The sequence below is a fragment of the Lichenostomus cassidix genome, chromosome 1 (genome assembly GCF_008360975.1).
Source record: "Lichenostomus cassidix isolate B80296 chromosome 1, HeHo_3.0, whole genome shotgun sequence".
Classification (NCBI taxonomy): domain Eukaryota; kingdom Metazoa; phylum Chordata; class Aves; order Passeriformes; family Meliphagidae; genus Lichenostomus; species Lichenostomus cassidix.
In genome coordinates this window covers 65,480,616-65,504,392 of record NC_139479.1, presented here as the reverse complement: position 1 = coordinate 65,504,392, position 23,777 = coordinate 65,480,616, and the positions used below count along the sequence as shown (strand labels likewise).

General features: G+C 38.3%; 1 protein-coding gene across 3 annotated transcripts in view; it reads right to left on the bottom strand.

Moving 5' to 3' along the window:
• The window catches only part of DCLK1 (doublecortin like kinase 1), a 235,346-nt gene that overhangs the window by 67,350 nt on the left and 144,219 nt on the right, over positions 1 to 23,777 (bottom strand). For all 3 annotated transcript variants that reach the window (XM_085061514.1, XM_085061508.1, XM_085061498.1), the window contains exons 5-6: positions 14,653 to 14,769; positions 2,647 to 2,741 (exon numbers count right to left, since the gene is read on the bottom strand). In XM_085061514.1, coding sequence (XP_084917640.1) covers positions 2,647 to 2,741; positions 14,653 to 14,769 — 212 coding nt within the window. The remainder of the gene's footprint in view (positions 1 to 2,646; positions 2,742 to 14,652; positions 14,770 to 23,777) is intronic.

Below are 23,777 nucleotides of genomic sequence, written 5' to 3'. Positions count from 1 at the left end.
CTCTAACTGCACAGAGAGAGGCACAAAAAACCCCCAAATTACACAGCTGAGCTGGTGTTCCCAGGACCCAGCATCTCATTTCAGTTCTAAAGCAGCAGCTCCCTCGAACTCCAGGTAAAGAGAGAAAGACAGATCAGACAGAAACTCAGCCATCACCTTCAACCTCAGATAAGGCTACAGCAACCAACACTCTTCTTTCAGAGCAGGAACACCTCACCTCTCAACACTGGGGATGAGAAAAGAACTTAAATCCATCTTTTCTCCCTTGTACATCTATCACATGATACCAGCACTTCAACAACCTCCTAGGGAATAAACCTCATCCTGCAGCTGGCTTGTCAGCCCTGCAGCTGAAGCCACTGAAGACAGAACACTTTGGGCTCAAATTTGATTTCTGACAAAATGGTACATAAAATAACCTATCCTCTAAGTAAAATTTAAATGACAATGCACAAAAGATGGTACTAAAACTAAACAGAACACTATTTATACTGCTAACAATGAAATTTTGATTTGCAAGCACTGCTTAATGCTTAATTTAATCATAGGAATGCACATTATAACCTTTAATGACACAATCACATGTTTTTACACTGAACTTCTAACTCATTCACTTCACAAGTTAAACATGAAAGCAGATGAAATAAATTCTCAGACTGAGTGTAAAGTTTCCACCCCTGAACTTCTAAGAGGTTGATTTTGTAACCTAAATAATATTATTGCAATGCATTTTACATGATTGCAATCTATTTTTACAAGAATATATTCCATGTTTCACCAGGTAAAAAAAATAAATCTGTCTAAAATAAAGCCAGACAAGCATGAAAAGTCTCCTACTGAGGTGAAGGGGACTGAATATGAATATTGGAGAGGAGAAATCAACTCTCTTACAATGTCTTATCTCTCCTGCAGTTTACTTCAATATTTATTTTCTCTACAGTGAGCAATCTGATTATGTTACCACTACATAGCACTTTGCATCCATAACACTGCCACTCAGTGATCCTATTACACTTACACATAAAAAGAAGCCCATCTGCTCTCCTCTGCACATTTGAAAGTCAGAAATCTTGTGCCTAGAAAGCCCTTGTGTCTAATGGTGCTGATCACATGGTTCCCACTCACCCATCCACAAACGTTAGCAGAAAAACATGTCTTCACTGTGGAGAGCGAAGCATCAGTGGTGAGAAAGAAAAGTTTAGGAAAGTTACCGATGAAAAGAGACAGCCTTACAGCAAATGCAAATCCAATGTAAACTGGTATCATCCATCTAAACAGACGCCCTCACATCACCAATGTATAATTCATTTGGAAGACTCTTTGTTCCCTCTTCAGTGACTTATTAATGATTCATTAATAAGCCTTGAGAGTGAGAACAAACAGGTGGGGAAGACATTGCATTCAAGGAGATTTCAGCACTGGCTTACCCACCGGAACTTGCATCTTTACTGTGTGTATCGGATGATGAAAACCATGACAGTGCCCTGAGGCTCCAAGCTGCTGCTCACTGGCTGTCCCTACACTGCAAGATCACAGGCAGCTCCTGTGTCTGTAAACAAGTCACGGCAGAAACCCAGAGCTGTACCCCACACAGAGGTAAGACTTGGGCATGCACAACCCCTCAGCTCCCTGGCATACATCAGACATGAAGAAGGGTCTGCAGGCTAGAAGGGAGTTGTGTTGTGCTACAGCTATTCCTGATCTGGGTATCTGGGGAATCAGGTCTGCACCAGCCCTAAAGTCAAGCACTGCCAGTTTTGTACATAATCCCCTTATTTTGAGAGACACAAATTTTGTCTTTATTTAAAAACTGAAAAGGAGGAGAAAGTATGCATTCAAACTCTGTTTATAAATAAGTTTGAGATACAGCGTACTGCCTTAGGGATGCTTTCATTGACAACTAACCACAGTTTAGAAAATAGCAGAAAATACATAGACATCTGTCCTATTGCTTTCAAACAGATACAATTAATTAAATCAGCATGTGGAGCTTTTGGGTTGAACTAGTAATATTTTATCAGAAGGTTACAGCAGTAACGTAGGCACTACCTTAGTTCTGGATGCTTAGGAATACTGTAGATTAATCCATGCAGGACAACTAAGGGGAACCTGCAGCTGCTAACAACTCTCATCCAGGAAAGTGACTGATAAGTCTCACGTTGCCTTGGTACTGATAGTATCTTCACTGCACAGGACCATGACATCACAGCTAAATTCCACAGTGCATTCTTTCACCTTGCTTCAAAATCAAAGCAGTCTGTAGGTTGTGCAAGTGACATAATGCCCACAGCAAGTTAGGAACAAAAGAGATTTCTTTGACAACATGAATATTTTCTTTCAGTTGTGAACATTTGGGAAAAGAAAGTAAAACAAACAAACAAAAAGTTTAGTAAAAAAGAAGAGAGATAACCCCTGTTTTTTTTCCCCTAAGGATAAACCAGTTCCCAGTATACTTAGCACTTTGACAGATACAGAACAGTTGTATTCCACTTCAGGGTGTTTTACAAACACAAGGATTGTAGCCAGGCTCTTCCACCCCATGGCTCTACATGCACTCAAGGGATCAGAAGGGAGAAGGCTATTGGATAATGGCTATGCTGGATTCTCCCCAGCCATGCTCAGAAATCAGTTTCCTTATTTCCTTACCCTCTGTTTCCGTAGGCTTCCTGGGCTGGTGGGAGATGGGCTTGGAGACTTCCCAGAGCGGGGAGTAGAAAGCTGGCTACCAGGGGTTCCATTAACTACAAGGACAAGGAATTGAAAAAATAAATACAAGGCATTATTAAAGGAACAAAATAGTTAAATCAACATTTTTTTCAGTCTTTGTTGAACAGATTATTTTGCTTTTGCTTAGTGTTTCAAACATTAAATAAGGTAATTCAAAAAAGAATTATTTCCTTAGAGTTTTGGCTCATGAAGACAACTTTTTATGCAGATTGAAAGCAAATAATGAGAAAAAATGAAAATACTTTAGTCAATGGTAGAAAACATGATCATGTTTTCTTAAACTGTATTGCTCCTGTACTTGAATGTAATGGGGAACAAGGTGCTTTGCAAACCTTAAAATATGTAAACCTTTTCATTCCATTTAACTATGGCTTGAAGTGCTATGCACTAAAAACAAAACACAGTATTGCTTGCAAGAACAAATCAGCTGCTTGCTTTTCCTCACTCAATCGTTTGAAGAGATTTTTGCAATACTATCTGACCCAAATATCACCTCAGACTTAACCCAGAAGGGCTTTCTAGAGGCAGATGAATTGGATATAACTCCTCCAGTTGGACTTACAGGAAAGCATCACTTTCTCAAATAAGTAAGTTTCTTTACATATGTCAGTGCCTTTTTAGAAACATCTTCACATGCATATGACATTATCCAATAAATTAACAAAACAATGCCAGCAGAGGACAGAATTCTACTACAAAGAAATCACATGAGAGGCTAACAGTAATATTCACATTGAAGCACTGATAGAAACACTACAAAGCGTGAATCACATACACATGTAAATATTCTTAAACAAGCAACTGTTCTATCACAGTCCACATTTGTAAGTGCTAGTATAAAAAGAACAGACAATCAGATTCCCAGATTCTGAATCTTAGGAGAATGTTTACAACACTAAAGGTATCAACAAGGCATTTGACTTACCTTCTATGAGTTCTAACATGGACAAGATCTTACTGTTTAATCTGATAACAGCAAGCAGCAAAATTCCTGCTCTGCACTAAGCCAAGCTGTAGCCAAACTGAGAAGCAATGGGATTAGTTAAGGATAGCTGGGGCTGCTCACAGAGTGAGCTGAATGCGATGCAGGATTCATAAGCAGAAGCCTTTTCTGCGTAAGGCTGACGTCTTCAGAGCAGCAGTGGGAGGTGCAGGTGCTGTCTTAGGGCTACATCAAAGGTGTCAATTAAGCATAATGCTGCTGCTTCACAACGCTGAGCCACTGCAACCCCCACTCACTTTCCATGGAGCCCCGAAAGCCTAAGCAATTTTATATGCTGTGCACTGAATCATAATGAGGTGCCTTTGGGGGCAATGTACCAAATGACTCATCCGAAAATCAAAATGACAATAACTCTTGTAAAACCTTGGCTGACTGGCAATCTAGCAAATGCTAATGCCTTTGGATAATATAGTAGGCATTTTTAAAAGATTCTTCTTACATTTTACATAATACATTGTTCTTACTGGCTAATACTGGGCCCACATATTATAATGAAGCAACATGTACACCAACCACACCACACACATCAATAAAGCACATTATACTGCATGATAAAGGACGGTCACTTAATAGTGCTTAGGTGCTATGAGTGTTCCAATCTCAACATCACTTTATGCAAGGCATTGTTTAAAGTAAAGGTGCCATATATTTGCATAACTATAGAAACAATAAGATACACTAGTTGCATTTAAATTGGCTGTTTTTACAGAAAACCGTTCCACTCATCTAGGCTTCAAAATATCTTTATACAGAAGACAATGATTTGCACATATCAACACTCATTCAAATATTGTACTAAGTGTAGGGGAAATGCACATGCATACATATGTATGTACGTTCACACAGTATTCAGCAAAACACCCCACAGATCTGTCCAACAGTGACTCAGATAAAACTTATTACCAACACCACTGAAATAATTTAGGAAAAGAGCATGATAAGGACATTAAAAATGAGCTTTTTGGAATCTCAAACTTTTAAAGTTGTAAAAAAGTATCTTCCAAACATCTATGGCATAATTTAGAAACTAACATTAAACTACTACTCTTCACACACAGCTAGTTCTCAGGATCCCAGAGTAACAGGACTAGTGCTCTGCTTTCTCTTTAAACCAAACAGATTCTCTTAGGTCTTATTATTATAAGCAAATTTAAGATAACAGATGTATTTACACCTTGCAATACACCTTGCAGCACTAGGCTCCTGTTCCTGTTCTTTATAGATTGACTCCTTCCTCATAACTTTCAACAATAGTTTTTCTTAGAATTACTATAGCAATTTTTCTCTCCTGAAGGCAAAAGCTTGAGGCTATCGAGTGGAACTACACAAACAGATGCAGTGGTGTATTTAAGTATTGACATATTTCCATATTGATGCCTATTATGTTGATGAATATCTATTTAGGATGAGAAAACAAAGTATTATAAATCCTAAAAATTACTTCCTTGTCACCACCAGAGTATTCAGAGTGTTATAAGCTAAGTTTGAATGCTCGCTTCAACTGCACTTTTAAAAAGCAAAATTATGATATTTGTGCTTTTGTTGGCCATCTGTAACATGTGAAATCAAGAGCACAATTAATGAATTGAGCCCCTCATGAGATTTAAGTGAAGTTTGCTCACCTCCTTACACACATCCAGAATATAAAGGTGCCAAGTACATAAAACACGTACCAGGATTTTTGAGAGCTTACAAGGACTCCCTATGGAGAGCTGATTAGGAAACTAGAAATGGCAATTAGCCCTGGAGATGAGATTCATTTTACCAATCTTTACATACCTATTGTGTTGGCTTCTACATCTGAAGTTGTTTTCTACTTTTTTTTAACCAAATTGCTGTCATAACTTATGTTGTATCATCCCAAAGCAGCCAACTAAACCTGACTTGATGGACAATGTACCTGGAGGTATGTATTGCTATTATGTTACTACATTACTCTTACTACTGATATTATTAAGATAATCCTTAAGATATACATCACAACAGGATAGAAATGGTAATTCCGGATATTTTCCCAGTACATTCCAGGGGTACTCCTTTTTTATCTTCTTGTTTATGGCTTCCTGTGCTTGTGAGTCATTATACTGAATTTGCAAACAGAGGTGATATTAAGTGCTGTGTAGCAGGAAAAGACTGCAGTGATTCTGACCCCCTTCCTGAACTCCATTTACAATCATTATGCCATTCCTACACAAGCTGCTCATGACCAGATAATATGGCAACAAATATGTGAATAAAAGCAATGGTATTTTATAATACTACTACATTCCTGATCACTACAGGAATATAGCCTAAATTGCCCAAAAATCCATTTCTAAGTAGAGTGCATTTTTATTGGAAACTGCATTTCTGTCCAGTACCTGCATTGCATTTCTCACTGACTGATAGAGCACATGTTCCTAGAGGGAACCTTGAGGTAGATAAAGGCATAGGAATTTGGTAAATCACTATTGTGATTGATCATTTTATTGAGTGAGGCAAGAGGCTTCTTGTCACTTTTATTCATAAAATGGCAGGGGTCACAGACTTCAGCTTAACACACAGCACCCTCTCATCGTCCTATGAAAAGGATTTATCAATTCAAAATTTCACAGGTGAAATATGTATTAAGGAGCTACAACAATAATAAAATTATTGTGGCTGCTCAGAGTAGACATATACAACTGCTTAGCTGTGAACTCCTTTCCTTACTGTCCTCTCTTGCCAAGGATGTGTAACAGGACAAGGACCTGTCTTTGCATTTGCTTTCCTAGCACCTGGCATACACATGAAGGTAGAAAAACCCATAAAATAGAACATTAAAGCTGGATATCATCATCCACTGAGATAAATGCAAAATAGTTTTCCATATGACAATATTTACAAACCAGTGAAAATGCTGCAAATAAAAAGTACTTTGATGGCTTTCCAATAAATAAACTTTGATAGGGCATATTGTTATTAAGTAATTGAAACAAAAAGCAAGAAAAAATTAATTAAAGCATCAAGTGCCAGTCTGAGAAGCCACCAATACCACTGTATTAAAATCACAGCCTCCTATAAAATTGCCTGTTGATGTGCAAGCATATTGTACTCTATAAAACGGGAAGAGATGACTCTGTGTGTTTAACAAAGTGGTCTGCCAAACACAAGAGTGTGTGTGAAGATGAAAGAGGAGACTATGGGAAAGGAATAGTGCAGGCTTCTTTTGCAGCCACAACTCATGAATAGGACAAGTTAAGCTAAAAAAAATGATTTACACAAGGTACAACATGTGCAGGTCATATTCAGCAACTGTTAGCCAGAAAATGCTGATGCGAGATCTCTATTTGACCTTTCCTCGATTACTTCTGTAGTTTTTCCCTGTCCTTTCCAAAACAGTTTTTGTCTCAGTCAGATTGTGTAGATACAAAGTAGTTAGGAAATAAACCATATCTTGCCTTTTTGTTTTTTCTGCTTTTGTATTCTATGTGTATATATCTCGTAATTTTTGTCTTCACACTGAAAGGCAGTGTGTACAGAGCACCACATTAGGCAAGTGCCCTCAGTGTGACTCCCCAGTAAAGCCAAGGATTCAGAGATTCTACCTTAACATGCCACTGGTTGAGAAAATAAACAGTTACCAATACTGCATTCATTTTAACTGGTGATAAACTCTCCTTTTTATATTCAATCTTTTCTAAAGTTTATTTCAAGAAGACAAAAGTAGAACATCCCTCTGCCACTGAAGGCAAGACCCACACAGAACTTTCACCTGATCAACAGATTAGAAACAGATCAACAGATTAGAAATGCCAGCAGAAAGGATCACCTTCAGGTCAGGTTTACATTCCCCATCCCAGCAGCCACCAACAGTCCTTGTTAGTCACTGGTGCCTCTGGTAGCCACACAGCGTAACCCAAGCTCAGCAGGGACTGCAAACTCCACATAAGCTCTTCCACCTCGACCCAAAGTCACCTCCGCCTGCACTATCAAGCAGAGAAGTGCAGCAGACATGCAGATGTTGCAGACATACCTTGTATCTCAGAAGAAAGGAGACTGCCTTGAAAATGCACTTCCCTGGATCCACTAGTATTTGTTTTGTTCTGTAGTCTCAGAGGGTAAGTGCCTCTTGGGATTTTCTCCCCCTGCACTTCAGCTGATTTCTATTAAATTGGCTGCTAATTTCCTGTAGTACCTACTCAAGAGAGCATCTACATATATGTAAGATTTAATGAAAATCTTCCTTTTGAACTGTTTTGCCTGACTAGGAAGACAAGGATTCTCAAATCAGTCTGTGTGAACAGAGTACCAATTCTGAGCACGTTCCTTTATTGAGCATTTAACTTCTCATCCTTTAAGAGTGTTAAACTACTCAATATAAAAAAATCGCTTTCTCTTACCAACTCCTGGTTTTGTTACAGAGTATAAAATTATAAGACTTAATTTTTCAGTGATTAGTATCAAAGGCAAACATCATAAATAAAAAATTAAAAAGAGGCCACGATCAAAGAAAAATCATCCGGAAATCCCTGGGTCCACAGGATGACTCCATCACTCCCATGGGTGCATACTCTTGGCTCTAAGAAAATTTTGTTTCAGCCTATTTTTTACAAAATCTGTCAGCTGAGTACCTGTAACAGTGTGCACAAAACCACGTGCCAAAGACAATATGATACGTCACACTGTTTTCCTTTGGGATACAAAAGACCTTCTTGAGTCTGGTGGTTGAAGGAGGGCTGTTTCTGGATAATGGGCTAAAGATGAACTATGGGACTAAATGAAAACACACCTTACTGCAGAGGAACACCTCTACTTTTTCTTTTTCTTTTTTTTTTTTTTTTTTTTTTTAACTAGCAGAGTAATGCACAAGCATCTGACCTAGAGAAGACTTCAGTAAGATCCTATTTCCGTATCCTAAAATACTTTTTTCTTTAGGAAACATCTACAGTTTTGATCAAGCTTCAGTTTGATCTGCAGTTTCACAATTTCTTTGCCCTGGTACAATTTAAAAGAAAAAACCTCCACATAGACCTTGGTAATACAACCTGCTCTATCCATTTGTCACATTGCTCCTGTTGTCATTTGGAATAGGTACATATCAACCCAGGTACTCTTGAAATAGTTACTTGTCACACTAAATAACCCAAACTCCTAAATAACTCTTTTTAACACCAAATTTCAACACCTGAATTGCTCTTACAAATAAGATTTCAAGCATCTGACATATTCTGAGTGATAACTTGGGGGAAACAGGAGATTGCTCACTGGGGAGAAAAAGTGAGAAGGAAACAATTTTGAAGAAGGGGCTCAAACTGAATAAAAAAAGAAAAAGAAAGATCCTACTTTTGTTGAGACCAAGTCCTGAAAATTAGAGTTGAAATTTCAGAAGCTACACCACAGCTCACTCAAATGCAGTATCTTTCTTCAATTTAATGGACCAAGGGTACAGTAATTCCAGTCATCTCCTGCTGGTCTTGATTTGATTAAAACTAATGATGATGAAGACATAAGTGCTGCTGCTTTCTTTGAATGTGTTACCTCTTCACCCACACTGAAGCTGCCACCAATGGTGTTAAATGGAAGCTGGACAGAAGCTACCAGCAACTGAACAGCCATCAGACATTCATAATTTTCAGTCACCAGCAATGGGCTGATACCCAGTCTCACTGAAATTAAATGTCTCTTTTATGATGCCCTTCCCAAATGCTATTTGATGCCAACAAAAACACATCAAAGTAATTTTACAGGCTTTAAGAAGACATCAGAAAAATTAAATAGAGGTAGGATTATCTATTGCACTTAGAACAAGACTTCAGCCTTCTGCCTGTCCAGGAGGTCACACTATCTTTTCTCTGCTTTTTTTCTTTGCCTTGTTCCATGCTTCTCTTCTCTATTTAGACTGAAAGCCTTTTGAAGCAGACAATACCTCAAATGTATTTGTAAAAAGCCAGAAAGCAATCCTCCTGCAGTGAGATTTCTGTCTGGTGGTACTGTTTTGAAACACTGTCAGATGTAAATAACAAACTGAAGAAAACATAATAATGGAGAAGTCAGCCCTTACTCAGATCTTCGTAGCTTGCTTGTACTCTTGGAAGAAAAAATTATCCTGTGTTTTTATATAAAAATAGGATGCATCTGTTCTCAGGAGCCTGGGAGGCTATCAGGAAAATATAAGAACATTAAACATATGCTCTGTTATGAAAAAAAAGGAAGGGGAAAAGCAAGGATGGAAAAAAGGTATAGCACCTATGTAAAGGCATATATTCCTTTAAAATATGCCAAGAAATGGTGTAAAGGCAGATGCAGTCCTTTTGCTCACTGTAGATTTTATAGCTCAAAAAATGATAGGGTGTGTGTGTTTCCCACAGACTGATGCATTTTACTTTGCCCTCAGCTAACCAGAGTACCGATTTGAACCTGTGTGGCCCTGAGCATTTCTGTAGCCTCTGGTTTCACTAAGGGTCTTTCCCTGCAACCCTGCAGCCTGCTTTCCACTCACAGGTTCCCCACTTAGCCCTTGCTGCCATGGCAGTGTGTCCTAGAGCCTGTGGGACAGTGTTTTTTATCCCGTTGTTCCCATGTATCTGCAAAGCTGACAGTGCTGTTATGGTAGGCTCTGCACAGGACTTTCAGGCTTGCCAAGGAGGCTGCCTTCACAGGCAACAGAGGGCAAAAGGCACCTGCAAGGGGTGGAAGTCATCTGAGAGCCTTGGAATTATCCTTAAGGGTCCTTTTCCCCCAGTAGCAGATAAGACAATGAGGGAAATGGCTCTCCAGAGCAGGGGCTGGTGGCTCACCACAACAAGGTGAGACTGAAAAGGACACCAAGGGCCTTCAAGCAGAATTTCCTCAAAAATAACTTAACATTACTAAGTTTATCTTCAGTTAAGCACCAGTTTTGGTAAAATATTATTGTTCCAGACTTAAAGATGCAAAAACAAGACCCAGACAGAAAAACAATAAATGACCAACCCCCCAGCATAACCCCTTTGAGTTCTATAAGCAACTTAAGTTTTTGGGATAAATTGGGGGAAGTTTATCACCCTGTACCACCATTTGCTCAGAAAAAGGAACTCATGGACTTCACTGAATTCATAAAAATTTAGTGCAAGCCAAAGTTTGGCTTAATTTATTGACCACTTGAAATTCTGTGTCAAAGAAGGCAAACAGCTGTTGAGGATGGCATTTAAGTCCTTAGACCAGAATGGAGTGTCTACGTGTCTTAGCCTCATTTCTACACCTATTTCTCTAACAATGGGGCAATGGCCCAAAGAATTAAAAAAATGATGAGTCCAAATCAGCTATCCTGTTGAACCATACCAAAACCATATACCCTGTATACCATACTAAAGATGCATATGCAAAATAATAGAAGTTAAGTCAATGATATATCTTAATTCTACAATTTTATCACTTTTAATATCCAACTTCGAGATTTTAGTATTTTTTAACATAATCTTTGTCTATGGAACTTTCCTTTTTTGGCCCATGTAATTATCCATGTGCATTATCTCAATACGGATATTAATTCAAGACTGAAGCAGGCGTATGATCCTTTTGTGCAGTTAGAATGTGCAGACTTTTCAAAGTGCAGCAAGAATCAAAAAGAAACAAAAGGAATCAGATTCTTTCTAATTAGCAACTCGCTCTTTTCCATACACCTCGCTTAGCTTTTTGTCCAGGGTGCACAAATGCTTTCTGCCTGCCCTTTATTCCTACTTCTTTCAATTTTGTTCTATGGCAAAACTCTTCACAAAATAATACACCTTTAAATTTTTGTATTATGTATGTATTGACTTTGATCTGAGCAAAGAATCTACTCTTTTTCTGGAGTATTTTCCATGTTTATTGCTAATGAAAGAAAAATCCCTGCAAGCAGTTCAAACGTTAACTGAAAGCAGTTAAAAAAAAAATACACGTACATACACTTAACAATAACAACATGACAACAAAAGTATAACTTCCAGCTATGCACAATTCATTCAGGAGATTCTCTAGTACTGAGATGTTTAATATAGACATAATGGAAAAAATTTTCTGCTCAGATGTGCGGTAGATGGCAATTTCTCTATTCTGCTACTGTCACGGGTACATAATTGCAAGAAATAGGCAGTATTTTTAGGCTTGCTGGGTGGCAGAAAATTGAAATCTGTACATATTGTTTGCGTTTCCTGAGAGAATTTTGGGTTTTGTCTAAAACCCAAAAAATACTAAGGGTCAATGTTTCTTTTTCTTTCTGTTGCTGGTTTTTTTTTTTAATGCAATGTCTAATACAAAATTGCATTTAAGTCATTGACTGGTTTTAGTTTTTTGTGATTTAAAAACAATTCGTGATATCAAGTGCCCGCTTAGTACAATATTGCTTCCTTGTATAAAAGTTATACTGATTTAAGTACTCATGTATGTAAGGTTAGAAATAGGCTTCCTGTAACATTCACACAATTTGACCTCACTATTTGCAGAAAGCCAACACCAGAGATACAGACAGCCAAATCAGAGCCGTTCCCCCAATAAAAAAAAATTCTATAGAGAGACTTTCAATTGTTTATCCTTTTTAAGCTTAACAAATTTAGAATGGAATAGTTCAGTTAGAATGGTCCTACAACAACCATCTAGTCCAACTGCCTGGCGAACTCAGGGCTGATGAAAAGTTCAGTTGAGAAGTGGAGAGACAGAATGGATTTGGTGAGCACCTGGAATCCAGCCAGGGTCAACCAACCACATAGTATTCCTTGGTAAAGGAATGCCTCCTAACTATAGAATCATTGAGTTGTTTAGACCAGAAAAGAGCTTTAGGTTCACCAAATCCACCTGTTAACCCTGCACTGCCAACTCTATCTCTCAGGTGCCATGTCTGCACATCTTTTAAAAACCTCGACGGATGCTGACTCAACCACTTCCCTGGGCAGCCTATTCCAATGCTTCACAAACCTCTCAGTAAAGAAATGCTTCCTAATGTCCATTCTAAAACTTCCATGGTGCATCTTTGAAGCACTCCAACATGCCTTGTCACTGGATACCAGAGGGAAGAGCTCAGCAGCTCTGTCTCCACATCTCTTCCTCAGGAAACCATAGAGAGCAATCAGGTCACTCCTCAGCCCCTCTTTTTCTCATAACACGACGAGCCCAAGGTCCTTAGCTGCTCCCTGTAGGACATACCTTCCAGCCCCTTCAGAAGTTTTATTGTTCCCCTCTGGACATAATCGAGGACCTACACACTCTCATTTCTTGCTATAAATTTAATGATACATTAAATATTATTGTGGAATAGTAAAAACATTCCTATTTTTCCGTAGGCTGAGAAATAAACTCCTGATATTTTGAACTATATAATGTATTCTGCTCAGACCTTTATAGAAGGAAACTGCAAGAAGCTACGATTTACTCACCTACACTTCTCCAGCATGTTTAAGCAAAAACAGTACTATTTCTCTCAGTAACAAAACTAACACAGTATCATGCAGTCAACACAGGAAAAAATGTTGCTAGTCCCATAGAAATCCCATAAATTTGTTATGCACAGCAAGACACTTGTTTCACGTCAAAATGAGCATACACAGTTCAGTGTTCATTACTTGTACACAGAAACAAATATTCATTAGTAAAAGAGCTCCATAGTCTGTAACATTCAAACACTGAACAGGGTCTCCCTTGCTGAAATTTAATGTAACTCCATTCCACCTAATTATAAAGAAAGTAACTTAACATATTTATGAAAGAGCTACTCCGGGCTTGTTCCTCACAATTGATACATTATCCCATTACCTCCTTTCAGGTTTCTGTATCTCAGCTCTTCTCTAGGATGTGTAGGAGGCAAGTTGCCTCCCAGCCCTGCCACCCACAGCTACGCCTGTGTGTCTCATTGTGTCCCTCCCACTTTCCTCCTTCCCACAGCAAGAATGCTTCCTTTTTTCCTCATCTTTGTCTTTATGTTAAAAAAAAAACAAACAGGTTCCAGTTGGTTCCAGTTCTATGCACACGCTTTCTGAAACCAACACTGGACCATTTTGATCACCACCTCGCCACAAAGACCTTAAGGTGCTGGATGCAGGTTTCAGGATGCCATTTCCTTCCCTGTTGGGAGAAGGCTGAGGCAGAAAGAGGGAGGTGGTTTTCAGACAGTTCTAATGTATGACTCTTGCAAAATCCATATTCACAAGCAATACTGCAAATGCTTGAATGGGTCTACTCCAACTGGCTCACACTAAGGATTATTTGTGCCTTCAGGCACCAATACTGCCAAATTATCTCATGTACTTTTTTGTTTGTGAATTTGTTCTGCTTGGGAAAAAGCTGCAGGGGTGAACTAGTCATTGGCTATCTAGTGGGAGCTGCTGCAAAGGCAGAGCAAAGCCCTTCAGACAGAACTTTCTAAAGCTTTTTTGCTGAGTCTTCAACCTGTATCACTGGCTTGTTAGGTCAATTCTGACATTTTTTCCTCAGCTACCTCACATTCACATCTGTAGTTGCATCCTTTCTCAGCCCTGCCCTCCTTTTCTCAATATCCTCATGATCTTTAATCAATTCTTTCCTCACTACTGCCTCCTCGCTCCCTCAAGAGAAAATACAAAAAGGATTGTGAAATTAAGCTTTTGGCAACGCAGCTCTTATGCTGCATAACTTGGGCTACTTTCTGCATTGTTCTCATTCAGTTCCTAGTACAAAGACTAACATTTTTTCCTCAGAGTTTAGGCACTGGAAGGAAAAACATACACAAAACATAAAGTGAATTGAACCACTGTAATGCCAGACTATGATTTATAAGACTCTGAAGCTTTATTTTGTATTGGGAAGACACTTGATCTCAGATGCCATGGAGAAAACAAGTGAATTTTTGCTATTGAAAGCCCGTTTTATACATACCATGTTTTCCCACAGAAACGTGGAATTTTAAGTGCATTGCCCACTCTACTGAAACGGAATGGTCACTGTTGTTAAGAAAGAGTGCTTGCTTGCTTTACCTGAGCTAGTAGAAGCAGGAGACTTGCTGCGCCGGGATGGGCCTGGGCTCTTGGTGGTGCTCCTACGTGAACTCGAAGCTATTTTGGTATAGGAAGTAGATTTCACCACCCGACATTCTAGAAGACAAAGAAACTGCATAAGTTAGCAATTAAGAAAGCCGGCAAGATTCTGTAACAGAAAGAGCACTGAGAAGTGAAAACATTTAGCCCACGCTTGTTTTCATTCACCTTGAGGAGTTTTATGAGAAAATATAAAACCTGTATAAATGGCTCCATTAAAATCCAAGTACAGTATGTACCATATCTCAGACAAAGAGCTGCTGCAGTAATCCAGTCTTTTAAATACCATGGTTACTGCAGGTACTTAGGACAGCTTAATTTAACAGTACTGAGACTACTCATGAAATTTCTTTGCTTTTGAAGATTTCAGTACAAGTAATGTAGTGATTTTTTGTAAACAATCCATATGCAATGTAAGCATTTTTGTCAACCTAGGCAGTCTCCTCTAGAAAAACCTGAAGTCTTCTTCTCTGTATCAAAATGTTACAATAGTACAGGATGACGCAAGTGTCTTCCACTCATGAAAGGTTTGAAGAAAATAAAGCAGGTTTGTTGCTCCTGCTTAATCCTCTGGTGAGCAATAGCCCACATTGTATAGCACACACAATTCATCACAGGCTGAGGGAAATGGCACTACTTGCTCATAAGAGACATCAGTAAAATCAATGAAGAGGCGAAATTGCCCTCCCACTCGAGAACACTACAAGATGTTCAGGTTAGAGTTTATGTACACCCACACAGATCTGTAGGCATCCTTGCATTACGCCTGCAAAATGGTTCTTGGCCTGAGGATGAAAGAACTTATTGTGCATAGCACTGATGTCTTGAACTCCTAATGGATACTAGATTAATCACCAGACATATTACACAGTTGGGGAAAAAAAATTCCACTTCTTAGTCAATATACAATTAAAAGTCTGCAGCAATGTTTATACTGTCTTCACCTGACAATGTCAGTACACTTCACTTGTTTAAAAATACATCAGTAAACATTTAGTTCTGTATCAGACCTGTTTCCTATTTTCTTCCCATGGCTATGGTTCCTCAACAGAGGTTAAGAGAAATAAACAAGAGCTTTTTCTTCCTAGTCAGAAAATACCGTGTACAAGCCTGCACATTATTTAGTCTTCACAGATCAGTGGAGCCTGTAACATAGTTTAGACAGATTAGAGAACAAAGAAATAAAATTGAGCATAACTAATTAACTTAAACATATACACCAGAGAATGATGTCATGAAATTTATTTCTCTTGGCTGCCCTAACAGTTCGTCTTTCATCAAGCTGTTCAAGGAAATAGAAGCAAGAACTGATGCATTACTGAGAGAAATATCCAGCATGGCTGAGAGCTGAGAGGACCAGTGAAACGCCTTGGTCTTCCCAAAGAAGATTTTCCTCCCAAATTCTCCACATTTGTAATGCCCAAGAGTAGCTAGTTTCTTTCTCTTGACTTTTTGTCATCAATTGATGAGCACTCTTGTTTTACAGTGAACAATCAGTGGGAATGGAGAAAAACATTTACTCTGGGAGGAAAACATCTACTGAAAACAGGAGGAATCAGATGAAAGCTTTCAATTAGGCACCATTGGGTAACTACAGCAGGAATCTTACATTAATTTATCAGCATAAACAGCTGCTCCAGAAACCATAAACAATGGAAATGTAAACAGGTTCTTTATCTTCCTGTAAACAAAGATGCAAAATTTTCAAACACCTAACAGCCAACTTGTTTGATCTTGAAACTGTGACGTAATCCCAGCGTGGGCCTCATTCACAGGAAACAGTCAGGAAGGGAACTGCACATTCTAATGGTCAACAAACAACAAGACTAAAGCAGAATGATACAATCAAACTGAACTCATTTGAATATATCATTTGCTTAGTTGAAGAACGTGAGCCCATGAAGAAAACAGCTATTTTTTGCAATATGTAAAAAGCTTTCCTATTTCCAGCATGTAAACAAAACAATTATCTATATCCCTCTCTTCCAATTTATGCTATGTACTAAAGCTTAACTCCTATTTTATTACAAATATTAATACTTATTCAAATTCTCTCAATATTCTCAATACCCAGAGTCCTAAATATGTCATCACAGAGGCAGTACCCATTTCTAATTGGGTCAGACTTGGCCAGCAATGGGTCTGTCCTGGAGCCAGCTGGCATTGGCTGTACTGGACACGGGGGAAGCTGCTGGCAGCTTCTAGCAGAAGCCACCCCTGTATCCCCTTCCACTACCAAAACTTGGCCACAAAAACCCAGTTCATCTGCAAATCATCCTGAGGCTACATACAGACCCTGATGAGTTATTTGAGTGACTCCTCACTAATGGCATATTGCCCTAAGAGGAAGTCACCTCTTGCAGCTATACATTAGATCTCTGCCCACGGGAGAGAATCACAGAGGATCATATGGTAATCTGAGAAATGCGCAAGCATCACAGGATCATAGGATAATCCAGTTTAGACATAAGAAATTCTTAGTCCAGTTTCCTGCTCAAAGCTTGAAGTAGCTTCACATTCATAGTCCTGGCCAACTTTGGGGTCACTTCAATCCACTTGTGGAATGCAGCAGGGCATACACAGTGCAGGAGGATCTTGGAGATCATCAGTGACTATTTCCTGTTCCGAGTGAGAGAAAAAACAGTAAGAAGGGATGCTCTGTTCACACTCACAAAAAAGGGAAAGACTATTGGGCTGTGAAGGCAGAAGGCAGCCTTGGCTGCAGTAACCACGATAGAAGAGTTCAGTATTGTGAAGGGATTGAAGGAGGGCAAAAAGCAAGATCACAATTCTGGATTCAGACAAGCAGACTTTGGACTCTTCATGCTTGGAAGAGTCCCATTTAACAAGAACTACTGCAAGGACAAGAAAATCATCAGAAGTAATCATCATGGATTCACCAACAGGAAGTCACGCTCGACCAATCTGATAACTCTGCAATGAAATGACCGGCTTGGCAGATCCAGTGATAGAAGTGGATATTGTGTACCAGGACTTCAGTGAGGCTTTCAGTGTTGTCTCCCATAAAATCCTCACAGACACACTGCTGACGTATAGGCTTAATGAGCCAACTGCAAGGACGGCTGAGCCCAAAGAGTGGTGATCAGTGGCAAGAAGTTCAGCTGGAGGTCACAGTTCAAATGAGCATCTATTCTCTTTAAGGTAAACTTGCCAAGTGCCACGTTTGCTATGGGTTTACAAGTTTATTTATAAATGACATGGGCTATGGTATGGTCTGTGGAGAGCTATGTAGGAAAGCTAGGAAAGCCTTCAGCACTGTGCACAGCAGACTCGAGCAACTCAAACCCTGGGGCAAGACTAGTTCCAGAGTCTGAAAGGATTTCCAGTCATGGGCAGAATGTAACCAGGCTGCTTGTTGTAAATAGGTCTCATCTCCCAGGAACAGTTTATGCATGCAATTCTGTTGTCACATTTAGTTTGTAAAGTAAAATTTTACTGCAGGCAAAGATCCCACTCAGTAACCACACAACCACTGCTGGTTCCTCTAAGACATTACCATAATCTGCCTGTTGCTGTAGGAGAGCTCTGTGTGCATAGAGAAAACAAAACAAAAATGTTTCATTGAAACCATGTTTTCTACACAGGATCTAACTGGCGAGCAAATAAATGCAGACCTTCTCCTCATCAACAGTATTTGGATTACTATACTATGAGTCCTTTGCACGCCATGAAACATAAGAGTGTTTTCCCCCCAATTTTCTTTTCATGCCAAAACTGTATCAGAAATAGACCTGAACTCCTGACAGAAGAGAGCTATACTGCCTTTCTCACTCATGTGGGCATGCCCAGCCAAGAAGATACACAAAGTATTTCTATATTATGTTCAGTAAGGAAAGAAATGGTTCATGAAACCCCAGTCCTTCCTCTCACCATTGACTGACTGAGATTAAAGGAACAAAACGATGACACCCATGGTAATGCAAGACAAAAGAAGGTCAGCTTTACAGTTTGAACTTTACAGGCTTTATTGTTTTCCAGCTCAGAATATGATACAAATAAGAATGTTTTTCCAGTGAAAACATCTTGCAGTAAGATGTTCTATTGTATAACTACATACAAAGCTATAAAGTAGGAGAGAAAAGTACAGACTAATAGCAGCAAAGCCATGTAACACTGCAGTCGCTTTAGAGTATGCAGTATTACCACAGAGTTCTGAGGCCTTTATTGGACACGAACAATAGGGCTGAGGGAAAACAAGAGAAAATACCCCAAGGCTACAATCTGACATAATTGAGACTGTAGGGACAAGATAAGGAAAACAGAGTTATTGAGACTGTATGGTTGTGTCAATGAGCAGTAGGAACTGTCGGAACTACAAGGCACCCCAACATACATTCTTGTGAGCTCTTGACTCTTCCTGTTGCCAAATAGATAAAACGTAAGCATGAGGTAAATAAAGGATGCTAACACATGCAATCATAACGCTTTCAGTCTCCAGCTCCATGATGTTTCATTTCCAAAATGTTACACTAGCTTCTACACTCATTAGATTTTACAATGGCAAGAAAGCAGCAGAGAGTAACTAATCTGCAATAAATGTGTCATAAAATGAAAAAGTTTAATGTGCTTCTAGAGAAGACTGTGAAAAGTTATTTAAATTACCAGGAGATCAAAAAGGCTTACTTGTCAGCAACTCCAAAGTTGACTGTATGGCCTTCATGAGTTCTTTCTGGACAAAAATATCACTCTCTGCTGTGTTTTGCTTTTCTTTGAGGTCTGTGCGTAGGGAATAGATTTTATATTTTCGGTATCCCTGCCAATCTGTTTTTCTGAGACAAGAACATTTTACTTGGTTTCAGCAACAGCTGTATCCTACAGATAAGCAAGGGGGGAAGGATCAAGGATGTCTGTGGTTGTTGGTAAGCCACTTTACTGTAAGCCTAAGGCTGGTGCCTTTTACCACTCCTTAAAGACATTAGCGTCACTAGCAATGTCCTCAGGCCAATCAGTAGGTCATTACCCCAAATGCAGTACCAATTTTAGTTTTTAATGTTAAGGGTAATTTGTTCCATGTTGCTAACTCTTAGTGCAGCTAATAAGATTTTACTTTTCAGCTGCATTCATGCCTTCAAATAATACCAGTAATCTTCTGTTTGCAGAACTAAGTTTCACTCTATTCAGCAAGAGAAATGGTACCCTCCTGTTTAGAGGCATTGATACACATTGCAATTCACCCTACCCAACTCAATCACTGGCAGCTGTGACTTGCAATTACAACATGTTCAAAAGGGTAACTATCATACAGTTTCCAAAAATGAAAGGGGTAGAGATTGTTTCACAGAGGTTTAAGCAATTTCAAAGCTTCTGTCGTCACAGTTGTGCCTATTTCAATTTTTTTCTGCATGTCTTCCTGTTCAACGTGTTCCTGAACACATTGCAGATGCAGATGGACAGTGATGTATGCGTAGAATGCAAAATCCTAAAGTTTTATCCCATGCACTAAGCTCTATATCACTGTAAATGCATGGGGTTTTGAGACATCTTGTCTTCTGATTTGATTTTGTACCAGTAATTGGTCTTCCACACATGATAAAGATTAGGAATACTATTTCAGCTGTGCTCCAAATACTTGTGGAAGCAATTACCTAAATCTCCTTTTTTTTTCTGCAAAGAAATACACTTTGATTGGGGTATAAAATGCAGAAACAGATTTTCTTTCATGTGAAAAACCATTCTCTAATTCTGAAACTGGGGTAAGTATATGCAATAAAATACAAACTATTAAAGCCATCCATGCCTAATTACAGATCAATAAAATAGAGAACCTTGAAAGGTCTTAGGAACACATATCACTTCACTCAAGCTAAGAATGCTTTCATATGTATGTACTACTCCAAAAATACCTTGCTAAGATAGAAATAAGGAATGTGTCTGTGAATTCACATATTATCAATAATATCTCATTCTGCTCTAATGTATAATCTTCATATTCTGAATTCCAATTTTTCTGAATTCACCGCAGTCTAAATACTTACCAGAAGAGGTAAACAGCTTTTATGTATAAATCAAAATGTTGCTTTGAGTATTTACTACTTTTCCTGTTTTAAAGACATTGTTGAGAGGACAGAATGCATCTAGTGCTAAAAATATGATGAACTATGAACTGTTCACCCCACAGTCCTTCTACAGTCAATGGAACATGTTTATTTCTGTGACCTATCTTAGGAACCTGTAAGTTGGAAAAGATGAATCTAACACATGAATTATCAGATACAAATGACAGATTTTGAGTTTTGGTGAAAATACCCTAATTAAAAGCAGTATCTTTGGACTGGGTATCAGCTTTTTTACTTAATACAAACATTAACACAAGATTTTGCTGTATTTTGTAACTTTACTGTGTATGAGTAGATTTTCTCTCCCCACCTTCTCCAAGTGCTAACCTTTTGTCAGATTCATCTCACACAAACTTCCACATTAATATTTTGTCTACAAAACCAACATTATGTTAAATCTTGCTTTACATCAGAACAGAAATCCACTATCATGAAAAATTCCACCCCACAGCAGTGGAAAAAAAGGATTGAAAAAACATTTATAATCACTGCAACAGCTTCTCTGACAAGGCACAATATCTAATTATTTTACAGCTCTGCTTTTGTAGGTAGACAAACTAGAAGAATTCTTCAAAACCTGCTTGTCTAAGTGAATCTGAAATATTTCTGACTGAATTAATGTGAATGAACTTGCATGGGTAAAATATTAATTCCTGAAATTAGAGCTGGACTATCAGAAATTATTTTTAAGATACCTGAAGACCTAGTTGAAATAAGAATTTTGTCATTTGCTGAAACATACTCCCAGCACATATTCTCTTTGTCAAGTATGTCTTTTGTATCTTGCCATATACTCTGTTTCACTCCCAGAGACTTTAATTATTACTGCTTGCTCAATATACTTCAGCCAAGATGTCCCAATGCTGATATAAATGTTCGTTAGTTTGCCCTTATATTCACAACCCTTTCTCTATACCTCTACAGATTTACCACATTAGCTGCAGTGACCAAAATATCACAAAGCCACTTTTACCCGGAAATGTTTAAGGTGGCATAACTGATTACAACTGTAATCAACTGTAGTATTTTTATTTATGGCCTCTGTCTTATTCTTCATGTAACAAAGAAATGTGATATGCCTTTGCTTATGGCTTTCCTTTTCTTTCAGTGACAAAAGCTTGTTTACTGAGCATATAGTCTAACAACAGATATCTGTCAAAAAACACTGGTGAAGCCACAGGAAAAGGCAACACTGAAGTGTCTTACTTTATCTGCACAGTCTGGATGGCATTTTTCTTGGCATTGTTTAATTCATGCCATTTGAGATGAAACGAGAGAATGGTACAAATGAATTAGCTCTTAACTATTCTGTTCATCAAGATCAATGGCTTGCTTTCCTGTTCAGCACAAAGAGGTAATATTTGTCCCATTACCCATTAAAAATAATTTTGTTCTTTACTTTGAGAATAAGCAGACCTCTTATCCAATCCATATGGTAAATATTAACATCATGCTAAGCACCAAGTACACTGGCATTCCATTTTATATTTTTTCAATTACGATCTAAGAGAAGTGTCAATGTTGCACTCCAACAAATTCTGTGGTTCTGGTATTACTACTTGCTGTCTGAAGAGTACAACTTGTTTTCAATTGTTTACTATTTCAAATTACTCCTTTGGAAGTTTACAAGCTCAAGCCCTTTCCACAGTTAGAAATATAAATCCTTGTTTGCAGAATATCATCTTCACATGGAAAGTATCAGCTCAAGGTATTACTGAGAAACATCCACTAAAAATAGTTAACTTTAAAGACATTTTAGTAAAGTCTCCTGAAGTTATAGATTTTTCTGTGCAAGTGATTTGTGGAGAGCAAGAAGATATGTATTTAAACTGCCCTACTTATTTCTGCTTTGATTTTTTTTTCAGTTAAATCTGCCTACTTATAATGCACTTATTAGTCTAACAACTTTATTGTGCAGTATTAAGTTTTAAAAGCCTTTTTTTTTTTTGAAAGAAATTAATTACACTATACTGGAATAAAGATTATAGTCATAACAGTTAAACACGAATCAAATTCCCATGCCTTACACAGCTAATTAGTTAGATTAGCAAGGAGTCTTGCACAAAACAAGGGCTATACAAATATAAAATATCCATTAAAAACAGATGAATATGAGAAGCCAATTGTTGTAGGGAGCTTTGTTATTTAAATGCTCATTACAAAGACTAACTGCAATAAGGCAGACAACATAACTTTAGTAACAGTGAGACTAGAAGACAAGATACAGTGAGAGGAGAACAAGTCAGAGTTTTTAGACATTTTCAAATTAGCAAGATGCGAGTATTTAGAGACACATCTAAGATGAACTCTGAGCTATCAGACACTATTTTCTGGGAATTGTGAAAGACAAGTAAAGATCCAAAAAAAAAGTCAAAGCAAATGCCTATATTTAAAACTGGGACACAACAGAAAAGTGGGAGTTCTAGAAAAGACACCCTTATTTGAGATTATTGAAAAAAGTTATCCAAAGGAAGAGTATAAAGAAGACAGACTCAAGCTCATTTCCTTTTGGCTGTGGTAAGACAAGAAGCAATGGGCACGAACTGAAACACAGGAGGTTCCCTCTGAACAGCAGAAAACACCTTTTCACACTGAAGGGACCAAGCAGTGGCACAGGTTTCCCACAGAGGAGGTGGAGTCTCCAGCCATGGGGATATTCAAAAGCCATGTAGACATGATCCTGGGCACCCAGCACCAGATGACCTCTACAGGTCTCTTCCAAGCTCAACCCTTCTTTGTTTCCATGGCAATACAAAGCAATAAAGAAAACAAAACACTTGAAGCTTAAAAGATATTAAAATTATGAACAACAGTCAAAATAGCTTTGTCAAGAATAAACTGTGTCAAAATAGTCTTCCTATAAAGGATAACAGGAGGGACAGCAGAGATTATGAGGCTTGCTGCTCAGAACTTTGAAACTCAAACTGCAATTTAAGAAAATACCACCCAGAGAAATTGCTTTAAGATGTGCATTGGCAAAGCAAACCA